Source organism: Amblyomma mixtum, chromosome 5 (assembly GCF_055824585.1).
Source record: "Amblyomma mixtum isolate Tamu chromosome 5, ASM5582458v1, whole genome shotgun sequence".
In the NCBI taxonomy this organism is placed as follows: Eukaryota; Metazoa; Arthropoda; class Arachnida; order Ixodida; family Ixodidae; genus Amblyomma; species Amblyomma mixtum.
Window position 1 is genome coordinate 88,717,653 of NC_143016.1, and position 15,090 is coordinate 88,732,742.

A 15,090-nucleotide genomic window follows, 5' to 3' on the forward strand; every position below is an offset into this window, starting at 1 on the left:
CTCGCTTATCGTCCACAGAAGCTGCTTCTCCGCACAAAAGTTAGGTCCACTTGAAAACGTGGATCGAGGCAGACCACGAGTGAGGCGGTTTTTCCACGTCTCACGTGCACACCTGTCTCGACGGCTTCCTCCTTTCTCTGTAATCAGCCTGGCGGAACAATGGGCTGACGGAGATGGCGAGAGTGCACGAATGTCCTGGAACTATCCGATGTTTACACTTTCATTTGTGATTGGGGTTCGCGCCGCTTGTGCAGCTGTAGCAACAGTCTGTCCCAGCGATTTTTCGAGAAACGTGACATGGGGAAAGCCTGTGCACGCCTATGACCCCCAAAGTGTACCAACGTGATTGCACATTCCAGCTTCGGATCTCTGAAGAGTTGGCAGAAGTGCAGTCTGAGTCAACCTTGTGTAGAGCGCTCAAGCAGAGTGCCTCGCACGATAAAAAATGGCTGGCGGTTTAGCATTGCAAAGCAGTTTTTTGCAGGTGGACACTACCGCCACGTATCTGAAAGTGCCCATGAGGTGTCCACTGTCACGGGGAGCCAGTTATCAGCGTCTTCAACTTTTTCAAGTTGTCATCAATGCCAATTTACCCAATGCCCAACGGCAGCCTATGCTCCAGTTCCGCGTTTCTGCACCAATGTTGCAAACGATGAAGCATATTGCTCCAGTGCCGTGTTTCTGCCACAATGTTGTCCACGCCACCGCATGCAGCGCTGATGTCTTTAACTGCCGCCACATATCTCAAAGGACAAATATTAGTTTGATAGTATTGTTAGTTGAAGAAGATGATGTGAAATGCACAGCGCGAGAGTACGTCACAAGGCACCCTGGCCAATCCCAGTCTGTGCGTATGTGCCATTCCTCCAGCGGCCAACAACATGAGGCCTGTTCGGCTGCGGCGATAGCCTAATGCTCTCGCGCAGTGGCCAGCAAAGCTCATCTGCTCGGGCCGTCTCGGATTTGAATCCCAGTCGCAGATATTTGCGTTATTTCTTTCACTTTGCACAAAACCACAAACATCGCAAGATCTTCGCAAACACACAAACATCCAAAGATCTTGCTCGAGGTTTGCCCGTCGGAATACTGCTTCTAATTAAGAACTGAAATTAGATTTAAACTCATAGTTTTTCAGCGCAACGGCACACGGTCAAAGAAAAGAAGCAGGAAGAGAAGGACGAACACAGCGCTGTCTGTCAACTGTCAACAGTTGACAGTCAGCGCTGTGTTCATCCTTCTTCTCTTCCTGCTTCTTTTCTTTGGCCGTGTGCCGTTGCGCTGAAAAACTGAGTTTAAATCAAGCATACCAACTAACCCGAGAACTAACTCAACTGAACTGAAATTAGAGTGCTGCCCCTGACTTCTGGGGAAAGTGCTCGCGCCCACATTGCTGTCAGATCTATGTGGTTGTACGTTCGCGCAAACAGTGCCTCTTAAAGTTTGCAGCTGTCACAAGGTGTCGTTTTTTTACGCGGAGAAGTGCGCTCCTGGAGCGCTCTACACATAGGTGGCGCAGGCTGTATCTGCTGACTCAGCGTGGCATTTTCCCGCCACGATGGCATAGTTTGAATGCTTTGGCATTTTCTACTTGACGGGAGTAGTGTTAAGAATAAAAACGGCCCAGCTGCTACGGTTCCGACATGCTTCAATAAAAAGCAGTGCACCCGTTCCAGTTCTGCCACAGTCTATTCGAGAACTGATGCTTTTACTTAACTCCTTTACCGCAGACGTTCTCGGCCCTTTCCTTCATAATTAGTCGCTTGGGTTGGCAGAAATCCCCTGGAATTATTGAAAAAGCACGTAGCGGTGTCACTGTCTCTAATTTGGATCAGCTGAATTGTTGAAAGCACGCTCATATGTAGCACGCACGCATTTATTATGAATAGTTCGTTCCAAATGTATTTACCTTAACGGTCACGAAATGCTCAGTAATTAGTTGATAGCTTTACTAAATAACCTGCGCTATATTTTTACTGCATTAGCGTGTTTCTAGTTCGAATTTAGTATTTTGTGTTTTTTCCGCTGTTGCCCAACTTGTTGCCCAATTTATCTGAGATTGCGTTTTTATGTGTTCCGGCCATTTTTGCTGCAAGGGTGCGGGCTGCTCCATAACCTGTTCCTTCATTCATATTCTCGTGCAGTCGAAGTCCTTCAGCGAGAAAGTTCGGGGTGAGGTCGCCGCGTCAGCCGCTGTCAAGTTCGGTTGGATACAGGGTGTACTGGTGAGTTGCTCTACTTATCATTTACATGCACACAGACTGAATTATACTCACTTGCGTGCCTACTGCACATAACACTTTTGTATTCTCGAACTTAAGCCAATATTATGCGTTCATATGAGAGGTCGGAGTAGCATGATCTATGCGGTCTATGTGATTTTTGTGCAGCATTTCTGTGCATTCCTCGTTTTTTCTCCTACATGTGGCAACGTGACGCGACATTACATTGACGTCAACTTTTTATCAGGTGCGATGTCTTCTCAACATATGGGGTGTGATGCTTTTTCTTCGGCTATCCTGGGTCGTAGGACAGGCTGGAATCGGTGAGTTCCTCAAGGATGCACATTTTGGCGCTTGTTCAGTTACATAGAAAAGAGCCACAAAGAGTCCATAATATATAACCAGAAAAGGGAGCAAAGCATCTCGTCATTTGTTTCTAGCAATCGATATCATCATCCTCGAAATAACCTTACGCGCAAGAAAACTCGAAAGCTCCTGTTTTTTTTTTTGGGTGGGCGATGCGGTATATCCCCGCGTTGTACAGTTTCCAGTCAGAGCATTAATTAAGCTGTCTTTCAAACGTCAAAACTTCGAGAATAATGAGCAATAATAGTTTAGTACATCAGTTGTTTAAAAAACAGACAAGTTTAAAGCGAGTTTCAGTTTTGCGTTTATTTCAAGGGGACCGTAGCCGTGCTGTCGTCTTCCGATGGCTTTCATGAATTTATTTTTTATTCAGAAAAACGCGCGAATAAAAAGAAGCTGAACCCGCTGTTAATCATTTTTCCTCACTCTCTCGACTCTGACGAAAGTGCAGCTTTTTATAGTCCTGCGTTTCCCTCAAATTTATTACAATATTTTGAGCCCAGCATTTCATGTCGCGCGGAGCCTTGTTCTTGGTTCGGCCTCGTTAATTCAGCGGTGAAGCACTGCTAAAATATGCGCATGCTAAAACGTGAGTGCGGGTATTTTCTTGCTGCGTAGTGTGGTTTGCATGTGGAAGCAAACGAGGTCTCGAAAAGGAAGTTTTTTGTTGAACCTTGTTTACACTGTCGTCAACGTCAAAAGCCCGTTCATAAAAAATGAACTTTAGGCGCTGCATGTGGCGACACTAAGCCAAAATCTATAGCGCCATCTCAGGGCGTATACTGTCATAAAATCTGACATATTAGGGGCTGAGAGCTAGTTTTACGGAAATCTTTGTTAGCAAACATTGTTGCCGCCTCGTCGTGCCGAGAGAGAGCGGGAAAGTTATCGTAAATACAACTACAAAAAATACCCGAAAACCAAGACATCCTAAACACAGCTATGCGAGGCAAAGTTTCGAAATGGAAGCGTCTTTTAATGGACATTGCTGTTGAGTTATAGAACGCACGAGCCTCTCCTGCATTAAATGTGAAGGCCGACGCTGTCAGTGACAGGCTTGCACAACGACTAGGAAGGAGTATACGTTGGTTACTCTACTTCGGGGTCTTTCTCGATTCCATGGCTGTCTTTTCTGTCAGTTTTCGCGTCGAGCTAAGAGCAGTGATGTACGCTAACGATGGAGGGCATAAAATGTGAAGAGTTTGCGGTCTGTTTAGCTGTCGTTGCAGGCGCATGAAATATTTAACGACTAAGTTTCGCAACAGAGGAAAACTTTAGTTGCCGCTGGCGTCTCCAGTGTAATAGCGGCATGTCATTTGCTTTGATTCTGTGTCATTGCACACGCCTAACTTTTGCTTGTGCGAATGTTGCAGGTCTTGCCATTGCCATCATACTGCTAGCTTCCGCTGTCACCATGTTGACAACACTTTCCATGTCAGCCATTTGCACAAACGGAGAGGTCAGAGGAGGTATGTAATCGCGGGTATGCTTTAGTTGGCCACCGATGGTTTCTCACGAATAATTGAGTGGCCGGTTTACTCTCTTGCCATAAAGAGAAACTGACTTAGTTTTCAAGGAATAAAAAATTTTTAATGAGCATCTGAACGTTTGTTTTTAATCGAGTATAATCTGCAGTTACCGTGCTGAATTGAATAGCGACGTCCTAGGAATTCCACGTATTACAAATCACGCAATGTACGAAGTACATGGCATATTCTGCTCAACTCATTTGAGTCCTAGAACGCCTCATGGCAGTGCAAACTTTTAGAGGCCAAGGACATTTTTCTGAAGTCATGTAGATAAAAAAATTTTTGGTTGGTTAAGCCTGCAGGCGGAAAGATGTGAATGCCTGAATTGAAGTGTACTTATCGCTAATCAAGCTGTTTAATTTTGTGTTGATTCCGCCTGTGTGCTGATCTGGTACTATTTTGCAGCAGCGACGCGGTGTTGAGCACCTCCCGGATAAGCAGAGGAATTCTAAAAGCACTTTTATTTTTCGTTTCTTTCTTTTGTTTCCGTTTTCTGCAGGTGCAGCCGATTTCTAGCTTTCTAACTTTCTAGTTTACTCAACAGTATACTTAACTCAAGTATACTTAACACAGGTAAACTTATGCCGGCATTTGCTCCTGCGCTTGTCATATGTAGCCTTCGTCAAGGTCACCACAGCTCGTAACTAATCAGGGCAAAATTGTTCTAATTATATTAATATGATATAAAAGTGCGCGTAGAGGAAGGTATTTTAGTTGCGCCCGTTAATCCCTGCCCTATGCCGCCTTATTAAAAAAAAGTCGCAGCATTTTCTTGTTAAGCGAATGTTTTAAGTACTATCATTTTCCTCGCACCATCGCTGAATGGAATGGTCTGCCGGCAAAAAAGTGAGCAGCTGTGAGAGAGTGAACTTAGTTCTACAAGCCCTGAACAAAGAGCAGTGCACATACGTCTTATTTCGCGGAAAATGTTTTGCTGTGTTCGTTATTTTGTTGCTTTCGTATTCGGTTTTGCACTGGGGAACTGTCTTTGACTCCGTTTGCTCACTCCTTCTGTTGCAATGTATTTTTTTTGGTACTTGTATAATATATGAACCCCTACCCCAGCCTAAGACCAGTGATATAGAACAGCTGTATGTCGTAAATATTTTTATTTATTAATATAATAATGCTAAGTATATCGTACAAATATTGTTTAACAGGAAAGTCATGAAATGGTGACACCGCATTTCCTACTGAACCATGCAACTACTACTCTTTATTTTGTGTCGTCTAATACAGGCGGGACGTATTACATGATATCTCGGAGTCTCGGTCCGGAGTTCGGCGGAGCCATTGGTCTGATCTTCTCCTTAGCAAACGCCGTGGCTGTGGCCATGTACGTCGTCGGTTTTGCAGAAACTGTGCAAGCCGTGCTGAAGGTAAACAACCTCTGTTGTTATTGCACTTTTAGTATTTCTAGTAGGGGTGTGCGAATATCAAATTTTTCGAATACGAATCGAATACGAATACTTGGTTCCGAATATCGAATCGAATATCGAATAATCAAGGACAGACGCATTTAACCACTACAAAACATTTATTTCAGCACCCAAGAACATCACAGTTCAACTATCAGTGAGGAAATGAGCACAAAGGTAGTCTAGCCACCCTAACAAAGGTGTGTGTGGCTGCACAAAAAGTATCAAAGTCTCGAACATTGTTCTTAGAAGAGTGGAAATAGTGTAAATATCAAAGAAGATGGTTAGTACACCGCATTGATCAAGGCTAGCTTGCCATAAGCACAAAAGCGCGTTGCTGGGATGAACATAAAAGGTTGTCGTGAAGGAAAAACCGGCTGCTCCACATGGTCAGGCAGAAGTAGTTCCCTTCTAGCTGAAACGACTTCTCCAGCCAAAGAAAATGCCCTCTTAATTGGCACTGAACTGACACGTATTGCGAGGTATTTCGTGCACAGCTCTGACTATACCAGCTTCGCAGGTATAGCCACAAAGAAGTTCACCAGCGCAGTCAGCTACTGCATGGCCCAACGTTACGCATTGCTCTGGGCGCCGCCATGTTGTTATGTCTCTGTCGATAGGACTTGCGGACCGAAATGAACGCTGGTGCTCGCAATAGAATATTCGTCTAGATACGAATATTCGCGTCGTGTCGAGTATTCGAAACAACACGAATACCTGGATTTCGAATCGAATACGAATACTAAAAATATAATATTCGAATTATATTCGAAAATTTCGAATATTCGCACACCCCTAATTTCTAGCCCACATAAACGTTTTAATAAGTAATCGTGTCGCAAGCATTCGTTTTCAGCGTGAGGTTAAACGTAGCCATTATCTTTTGTTTCCTTTTGCCAAAGATGAACACATAAGTCTTGTCATTTTATTGTATCTTTTATTTTTTTTTTGTATTCTATACTTGTTTTTATTTCTGAGTGGTTATCGTAGATTTTCGTGTCAAGTCTTGGGTTTTTTTGCTGTGACTTTCAAGCTCCGCTACATTTATGGCACATAGGTAAGTCATGCACCGCAACAAAGCGCAAAGACGAAACACTTGATAATCTTTACTAAAACAACAAGCTGAACAATATCACAAAAGCATATCGGCAACTCTGTTCAACGAAAGCCGCATATTCGTGTGCTTTGAGCTGTGCAGAATTAGTTTTCTGGCAAAATTATTTTTCCGGCACCCGAACTGTCGCATTATGAAGAACTCGTTCTGTGTGCTCCTTCTGCAGCATTCGTGTAAGGCCACTAGCTCACTTCTAATAACAGGTGCCGTGTTTTAGAACGGTGACGATATACGGCACTCGCTAAATCTATGAACCCATTCACAAGAAGCCGTGAAGCATCTAAAGAAAGTCCGCGGTACCCTTCGGGTTTCCCAGGCCATACATGCTGCTTGTAAATCTTACCCGGTGCCTATACTCATTCACTGGGCACAAGCTCGCACAGATGTCCACAGCATCGCACCTGACATGACATCTCGTGCCACTGACATTCCACAAACTCCACCTGCATCTTTGCCACCAGATCCACTTCTGACACATCTAACATCTCCAGCCTCCCTCAGGCAGCGTACACGTGCTCTTATTCCCCCGTGTACCTACCCCCTTCCCTCCAACGTATCACGGGTGGAGGAGGTCTCTATGAGGCGGCTGCGTGTCGGAGTGGCCCTTACGCCTGCAGTTCGCAACCAGTGGCAAAGTGACAAGATTCCTGCGCCGCAAAAATGCCCTCACTGCGAAGCACCCGCTTCCGACACCCGCCTTCTGTGGACATGTCCAGGAACTTTACTGGTGCGCGCTCGAGTTCTTCAAGAGGCAGGCCTGTCTGCCAACAATGACTCTACTTTGCACGTGTGGATAACGAAAAACATTTACGCCCGAAGCTTATGTGACTTTTTATACGCAACCGGGCTTCATGCGTTTTTCTAGCATATTCTAGCGTTAGTCGCTAACGCCACGTTTATGCGGCGCGGCACACTCAGCGTCACAAATAAATAAATAATAAATCCAACGACGCTCGTTTACTTGTTTGCTTTGGGGACCTGCAGAGGCAAGACCAGCTGATCGTGGACGGAGCTATGAACGACATCCGTATCATCAGCTGCGCCACGGTGGTCGCGCTTCTCTGCATTGCGCTCATCGGAACCGAGTGGGAGTCCAAGGTGAGTACGTTCGCTTTCTGGTTATTTATTCGCCAAAGTGCGCCGAAATGTGCGGAACACTCCTGTATTAGCAACACAGTGGAATATGCGCAAGTTATCGCCTCGTGATTTACCACGCCAAAACTTATTTGTAAGTGTTGTAACTGCAATTGTAATTTTATTAGGACCAGATAAGCACAGCGCAATTTTGACATGTTCGCTAAGAAAGTTTTGAGACGCCAGGAATACATCAAGTGCAGAATAACAACCGTGTCCGAGGGAAAGGGGTTTGAGCATCAGCGTCGCATGCGGGCGGTGCGGGGTTCGATCCCCAGTGCCGCCGGGCACCCACCGGTGATACACATTGGGTACAAGCTTTCCCCTGCCTGGGGCTGGGTTTCTTTACTAATGAAATGGTTGGGAAATGGGTCTCTGACCACACCTTGGGTAGAAAAAAAAGGGCCACAAGTGGACTTCTACCGCATGAGGCGGGTTTAGGGTTACTTAACGGCGGAACGAATCACTGGCCTGTCAACGCAACGGTGCTTACCGAGTTGAGCATTTATGAGAATGTCATGAGACTGCTCAACGTCAGGAGTAGAGTACCAAATAGCCATTTAGTCGAAGGAAAAATGAATGTTGCCGGCGTACCGAAAGGTTACTGAAAGTCTCGGCGCTCGGATTAATCGGAGAGCGGAACGACCTTCCAGCAGCTTGCACACGGCGATTTCTTTCTTTTTATACGTCATGTATTCACGCACACTTGAAGTCGTCCTTGCTTGCGCAAATGGAGCGCTTGGGTTCCATAGCAAGAAACACCCGCTTGAGGGTCGGTTCTTTCCCTTTTCACTGTATTATACGTCGTTTTTAATGATTTCGAAGCGTGAAAAAGATTACCTTCTTCGTGCTTCTCGAGGTCGCTCGCCGACTCTGAGAAGCGCAACTATTGGCCCTGGCTCCCTGTGATGCTTTGGAAGCCGCAGGCAAGCTAACACAAAAAAAAAGAAAAATAAATAATGGAGCCCTGGGCACTCTGAAGCGTCCAGCACGATATATTGCTGACAGTCGGTACTTGCACCCCTAGCCACGTTTGCTCGATCAAGGGACTTACTGTATTAAGGTGCTCTGCACGTCCGAGTTTCTGCATTTTCAGCGCTCCAACTCGGTACGGTCTTGGCCCCCAGAGGGCGCCGAAGTCCGAGAAAGGAGAAATAGTGTACGGTATTCTATGAATGTGACCTGGTAGCGTTAGCGACTTGACATTTCCCTCAAAATCTTCACACTGTGGCTTTCAGTTTGGACTTTTATGCCAACCTTGATGAGTCTTTGCAGCTTAGGGATGAGCAGATTGCTAAGTTCGCTCTCTTTCGTTCCTCTTTCTCATGGCTGTTCTCTGCACCGGCGTCTAGGCTCAAATCGTGCTACTGATTATCCTGCTGGCGGCCATGGTCGACTTCGTCGTCGGATCATTCTTCCCGCCATCCACGGAGCTCATGGCCAAGGGCTTCGTCGGCTACTCCGGTGAGTCGCTTGAGACAGCGATCGACGATGTGCCTGTGCCTGGTTTTTCGCACTCTCGACGAGCTGAATCTACAGCGCGTGCCGTGAGGGCCCGCGGAACGACGTCTGGGAACTCTCGCTTCATTCCTCTCATTTATAAATTCTGCAAACAAGACAAGTGTTTGTGCGAGATCATACAATAATTTGCGGATGTAACACCTGAAACAACGCTTAATGGTGCCATTTTTACTGTGTACTTCGAAAGGGTGAGATAGCCTCAATCATTCATGGTGATCTGACAAGTCAAGATAACATTAGCTCAAGTCGCAGAAAAACGTTTTCGAGACGTCTTGAACCTTTACTTTAAATTTTTTTTTGTTGTGGCTTAACTTACACAATTAGTTTTTTTCTAATGACGCGCGCACCCAACAGGAATTCGTGCAGTACTACCGAGAGACTGAGGCATTCATTCACCCAAAGTAACGAAACGAGAACGTTTTTTAACTTCAACCAGGCGGGGCATTGTCGTACCTCGGGTCTTGTTTGAAGCCGCAGGATCCATTCTAACCATAAATATACCTACGGTCGTCGTTTGTGCAGGGACTCTATTCATGGAGAACCTGAAGCCTGGATTCAGGGACGGCGAGACATTCTTCGACGTCTTCTCCATCTTCTTCCCTGCTGCTACTGGTATCCTTGCCGGAGCCAACATCTCCGGCGACCTGAAGGTGCGACTTTAGCAAATTTGCTTCGTTTACTAGACCTCTAGATTTGTGCAGGATACCTTGGACCAGACCTCGCCTAAAGAATAGTAATTATTGTTATTAGGGCAATGGACTCATGTAGATTGGCAAATCGAGTTTTCGTTGCGGCAGCTTGAGATTACAAGACATCCTTCAGGCATCGCTTATTTCGAAATCTTCCTTTAAACGGTATTCGCCACCTCAGCCACACCACCTTGGGTATAACTGTAGTATTTGACCTTGGTATCAGGAACTGTTCACATAAGGTATATAATTTCAGCGTCCTCCTTGTGTGCTTCCTTTTCTCATGTACGCTTTCCTCTTCACTGTTTTTATTTTTCTCTTGTGAAATGCCCCAATGGGCCCAGCGGATCAGTCTTCATTTCCAGTATAAAAGGTCTGCGTAAGTTCCGATCGAGAGAAAACAAACGACGCTGCTTTACAGCCGGGAGCATATCTACCACTAGCTAAAAAATTATTTTAATTGTAAATTAACGTTTCCTTTTTCTTTGTTGTAATCCTTTGTATGATAAGCCATGCGTACCTACTCCTGCGCACACACATAAAAAAAGTTCTCAAGAAGCCCTTCATTATGTATATGCAAGAAAAGGCGTTTCTCTCCACCGCGCAGGATCCTCAGAAGGCGATCCCTCGTGGAACCCTGCTGGCCATCTTCATCACGACCCTGTCGTACATCGCGTTCGCGGTCATCGCCGGTACCACAGTCCTCCGAGATGCCAACGGCTTCGACTTCAACATAACCGCGGGCGAAGCTGTCAACTTTGCCGACATCGCCAACTGCACCATGTCCGAGGCAGACAAGTGCGAGTACGGACTGATGAACTACTTTCAGGTACGACCACTGCTGTTTCTGCCTAAGCTGTCAAATCCGGTACACCGCGTGAGGAGCCCCATTGTACGCTGACTGTTACGCTGAACTTGCTTTAAGGGCATGCGAAGGGCCGCGCAGAACATTGAACATTGCCAGAACCTAACTGTAACTTGGAGGTTGTGGTAAAGTTGAATTTGCGATGAATTTGCGCTAGTAACGATGACTACCACTGCAGGTGATGGAAATGGTGTCCGCCTACGGTCCTTTGGTCATCGCCGGCGTCTTTGCTGCAACACTGTCCTCGGCTTTGGCCAGCTTGGTCAGCGCTCCCAAAGTCTTTCAGGTAAGTGAAAGCTGCGCGGAAACTTCGCCTCCGAAGCGATAATGTTCCTTTGTTGTTGTCAGAACTTGATGTGCCGCAATACTGTAAAGATTAGGTGTGTGCCCAAGTAGTTCTTGGTAGGAACCGATAATGTCCAAAGATCAAAGCAATGATTGCACCTCGTTTTGGTACATTTACGATTTCACTCTTCAGAAATCTAGTTTTTTGTACAAAAAACAAGTGCTTGCAAATTACTATGGCAAATTTAAAATAATGCACAACCTCTCTGTCGTATATCTATTGAGGTTACGGCTATCATGGTGTGTACACGCGATATGCAAATTATTGACTTGCAAGCTTGACGAAATCGCTGATATTTGCTCAAGCTTGTGACGGCGACATTGTGAACTTTGATTCATGCCGCTTCCAGTTTGAGGTAACTAGGCCACATGCATAACTTAGTGTACCTCTCTGCTTCTTACCTCCTCCCCCCTCTGCTGCCATGCGATCAGGCTCTGTGCAACGACAAGCTCTTCCCGTACATCCACTGGTTCGGCAAGGGCTTCGGCAAGAACAATGAACCTCGACGCGGATACTTGCTGGCCTTCGGCATCTCGCTTGCCTGCTGTGCCATTGGCAAGTACTCGTTCAATCTGCACCCTACACGCAGGGCTTTTCCGATGCATCGGTTAATAGAATGTGGCGACTGGGCCGAGTGGCGCCAGTGGATAAATTACATACGCATGCTTTCGAAATTGATCGACGACGTCTTATATCTTCTAGCAGTCCCATACTCTGTTGATGGAGGCTTAATGTTTTTCTCTTTTTAATGTACTGTTATGAACTTGTGGGTTGTGACTCTGCTACGATAAACTTGTAAATATTTTCACCGCTTGGATTCACAGTTCAAGTCGATATTTGTTTCTGATTAAACATTACGTAAATACGACTACATGCACACAACTCTTCACTGTATTTTGTTTACCTATAATGCACGGTCAGTCATGAGTCATTCACTCCGCGTGCGCAATCTGTTCTTGCCAAGTACTGTTCACCAGCAAAAGCATTCGATTCATTTGTTTCATTAAAACTAAAGTTAAACTAAAACTTAAACGCTAAAACTAGACTGCACAAAACTAAGACGCTAAAACTTGGTGACCAGTCTATAGCCTTTCTATCTTCTACACGCGCAATGCGTTTTCAGGCCGCTTTCTTTAGTGCATGTACTATATGATATAGAATGACCTATCCCCATTATTGTTCTCTATCCTTGAAGGTGAGCTGAACGCCATTGCACCCATCATCTCCAACTTCTTCCTGGCGGCCTACTGCCTCATTAATTTCTCCTGCTTCCACGCCTCTTTCACCAGGATGCCCGGTGAGTATGTGCATCCTACTTTCTCTACCCAGTTGTACGTAACTATTTACCAATCGGAAAATTTGGTTGTTAAAACCTCTTTTAGACCCCCCCAAGTGCATTGCATTGCATTGTGACACGACACGTCGTTCGCTTGAAAAACTATTTTGATCGTTACCACATGCTATAATACTAATATAGCAGCATTTTTTTCGCCCTTTTGCATTGCTTTATTGAGAGAGATAGAGAAAGAGAGATGCGAAAGCACACTCTTGCGGGTTGCAATTTCAATTGCATGTTCTTTTGGTGCTCTCTGCACGTCATACACTCTGAAGTTCAGTGCCTTAAACCGCACTCTGCAGAACGCACAAGGCGCATGTCAAGGCCTTTGGTGCTTTGCTATTCCGCTTTTTCCTGTCTTCGTTTTTTGGCATCTAATTCTGTCTAATGTCCTGCGCTCTAACTGCGCCTGCACAGTTTTCCTCCAGTACTTGCTTGCATGTTTGCCTTACCTCGAATGTCCCATATTGGAGTATTCCATGAGTAATAAGTTGTTAGTTAGTGCAAATGGACAAAGTTTTCAGTGAACAGAAACATGAATGTTGTGCGTTGGACAACATGTCGTAACATTCCTTCTCATCCGCCTCTGCACATCCCCACTATCTTTTTTTTTTATTCTGGCCCATCGAAATACAGGATTCCGTCCGGCGTTCCGCTACTACAACCTTTGGGTGAGCCTCCTGGGTGCCGTGCTTTGCTTGAGCGTCATGTTCATCACCAACTGGCCTACGGCGCTGGGAACGTTCGCCATCATCCTTGGACTGTACATCTTCATCTACAACAGGAAGCCCGGTACGTAACTTGGTGCTGCTACACATGCATGCTTTTGTGCTGCTTCTTCGGGGCACAACGATGAGCCCCTCAAAGACAGCGATGAAGAGCATGGCAGCTAAAAGTGCATTTTTCATTTTACGGTTGCGTTCATGGGGAAGTGTTCATGCAGCCTTAGTCAAAAGTGATCAGGCCACTACGCGACTCACCTGAGCTGTTCCCTGATCTCACTGGCAGACATCTTTGAAGCTTAGGTTGGCATGAAGTAGAATATCCGTGCTCGTGATATTGAAGCTTAAAGCAAGAAGAACACCACAGAAATGCCAAAATAAAGCCCAGAAACATGCTATGCCGATCAATAATTGGCCTACGTATTTTTTTACTGAAACTTTTCTGACACGCCACCGTATTTTTTACACGCCACCTTCGTGCAGATGTCAACTGGGGCTCGTCGACCCAGGCTCAGACGTACTTGGACGCACTCAACAGTGTAGTGAAGCTCAACGCTGTGCGCGATCACATCAAAAACTACCGGTGAGTCCGCTCGTCGTTCCGCCTGGTCCTGTGCATTATCTGATTTGACGCACGCTTTATTTAAAAGTTCCTTTACCGACTGAGAATTCTTGATGGAATACACTACACTGTCAGTTAAAACATGTAAGCTATAATATTAGTCGTATAATATCAGTCCTACTCAATCTGTATCGGCAATTTTGAACAACATCAAAAAACTAGCACATAAATGTCCACTAAATTGAGCTGTACTGAGAATGCTAAAAGGATAGTCAGTATGTCAGCAATCGATGCAGCGGGAATTATGCGCAGAAACACTGGTAAAGATTTTTGGCGATAACTTTCGAAACTTTGGAAAAAAAAAACATTTGGCAAAGCGAACTCGCCAGAAGCAGTGAAACTTGCAGTTTGAGATTTCTGTCTTACTATTTACCCTCCTGCCCTCTGTAATCCTGTTCACTCTTGGCACTCTAGGCCCCAGATCCTGGTTCTGACCGGAAATCCAGCAGACCGCCTACCCCTGGTCGACTTTGCCTACCTGCTGACCAAGAAGCTATCTCTGATGGTGTGCGGAGACATCCGGAAGGTGAGGCAGCGGGATAGTGCAGTCAAGTTGCTATTTCAGAGTGCGTGATGTTGTGGCACCGCCCGGTTTCGTTAATCACTTGTGTCCTCGTTAACAAAGGAAAGTAAAAATGGCAGCAAATTGTCATATTGTCCACACAAACGTCTTGCAATGTAGCGCTGGTCCAATGTTTTCTCAGTATCTAGGAACTACTGTTGGCGTCCTGTTCTAGCGCCTTGCCTTACGTCTTATAGAAAGAAAAAAAAAATGTGCTGTTTGACACGTTCTATAAATTAGCTTGTTTTTACTCATTTCTTACTGCACTGCAGAGTTTGAATCACCAAATTTGCTTTACTCTATGTGCATTTAACTTTCAGTCATCCCTATAGACTCGTCGTACCACTGATTTACGCTCTTAATTCTGGTTGCCCCATTCCAGCCGCCGATGTCCTATCGGTCGCGCAACGCCCTGATGGCCAAGGCGTACAGCTGCTTCGAACAGCGCAAAGTCAAGGCCTTCTACAGCGTGGTCGTGGACAACAGCTTCTCTAAGGGCGTTCTCTCATTGATACAGGTAAGAGATCGCGCGTGGGCCCCTACCTTCAGACTACGATCAAGCGGATATCACATTTTCCTTTTCATGAAACTCCCTCCACAATGAAATAAATGATTTGCCTAACGGCTGTTGGCTCTGCGTGCATAAG

General features: G+C 45.6%; 1 protein-coding gene across 1 annotated transcript in view; it reads left to right on the forward strand.

Moving 5' to 3' along the window:
- LOC149342944 (solute carrier family 12 member 1-like) overlaps positions 1–15,090 on the forward strand; it is a 75,140-nt gene that overhangs the window by 43,830 nt on the left and 16,220 nt on the right. Inside the window, exons 2-16 of the mRNA XM_089545487.1 lie at positions 2,142–2,222; positions 2,467–2,542; positions 3,959–4,054; positions 5,354–5,493; positions 7,631–7,744; positions 9,133–9,244; positions 9,824–9,951; positions 10,598–10,819; positions 11,034–11,141; positions 11,633–11,756; positions 12,397–12,498; positions 13,174–13,329; positions 13,743–13,842; positions 14,296–14,407; positions 14,826–14,960. Of these exons, the coding sequence (XP_089401613.1) occupies positions 2,142–2,222; positions 2,467–2,542; positions 3,959–4,054; positions 5,354–5,493; positions 7,631–7,744; positions 9,133–9,244; positions 9,824–9,951; positions 10,598–10,819; positions 11,034–11,141; positions 11,633–11,756; positions 12,397–12,498; positions 13,174–13,329; positions 13,743–13,842; positions 14,296–14,407; positions 14,826–14,960 (1,806 nt within the window). The remainder of the gene's footprint in view (positions 1–2,141; positions 2,223–2,466; positions 2,543–3,958; positions 4,055–5,353; positions 5,494–7,630; positions 7,745–9,132; positions 9,245–9,823; positions 9,952–10,597; positions 10,820–11,033; positions 11,142–11,632; positions 11,757–12,396; positions 12,499–13,173; positions 13,330–13,742; positions 13,843–14,295; positions 14,408–14,825; positions 14,961–15,090) is intronic.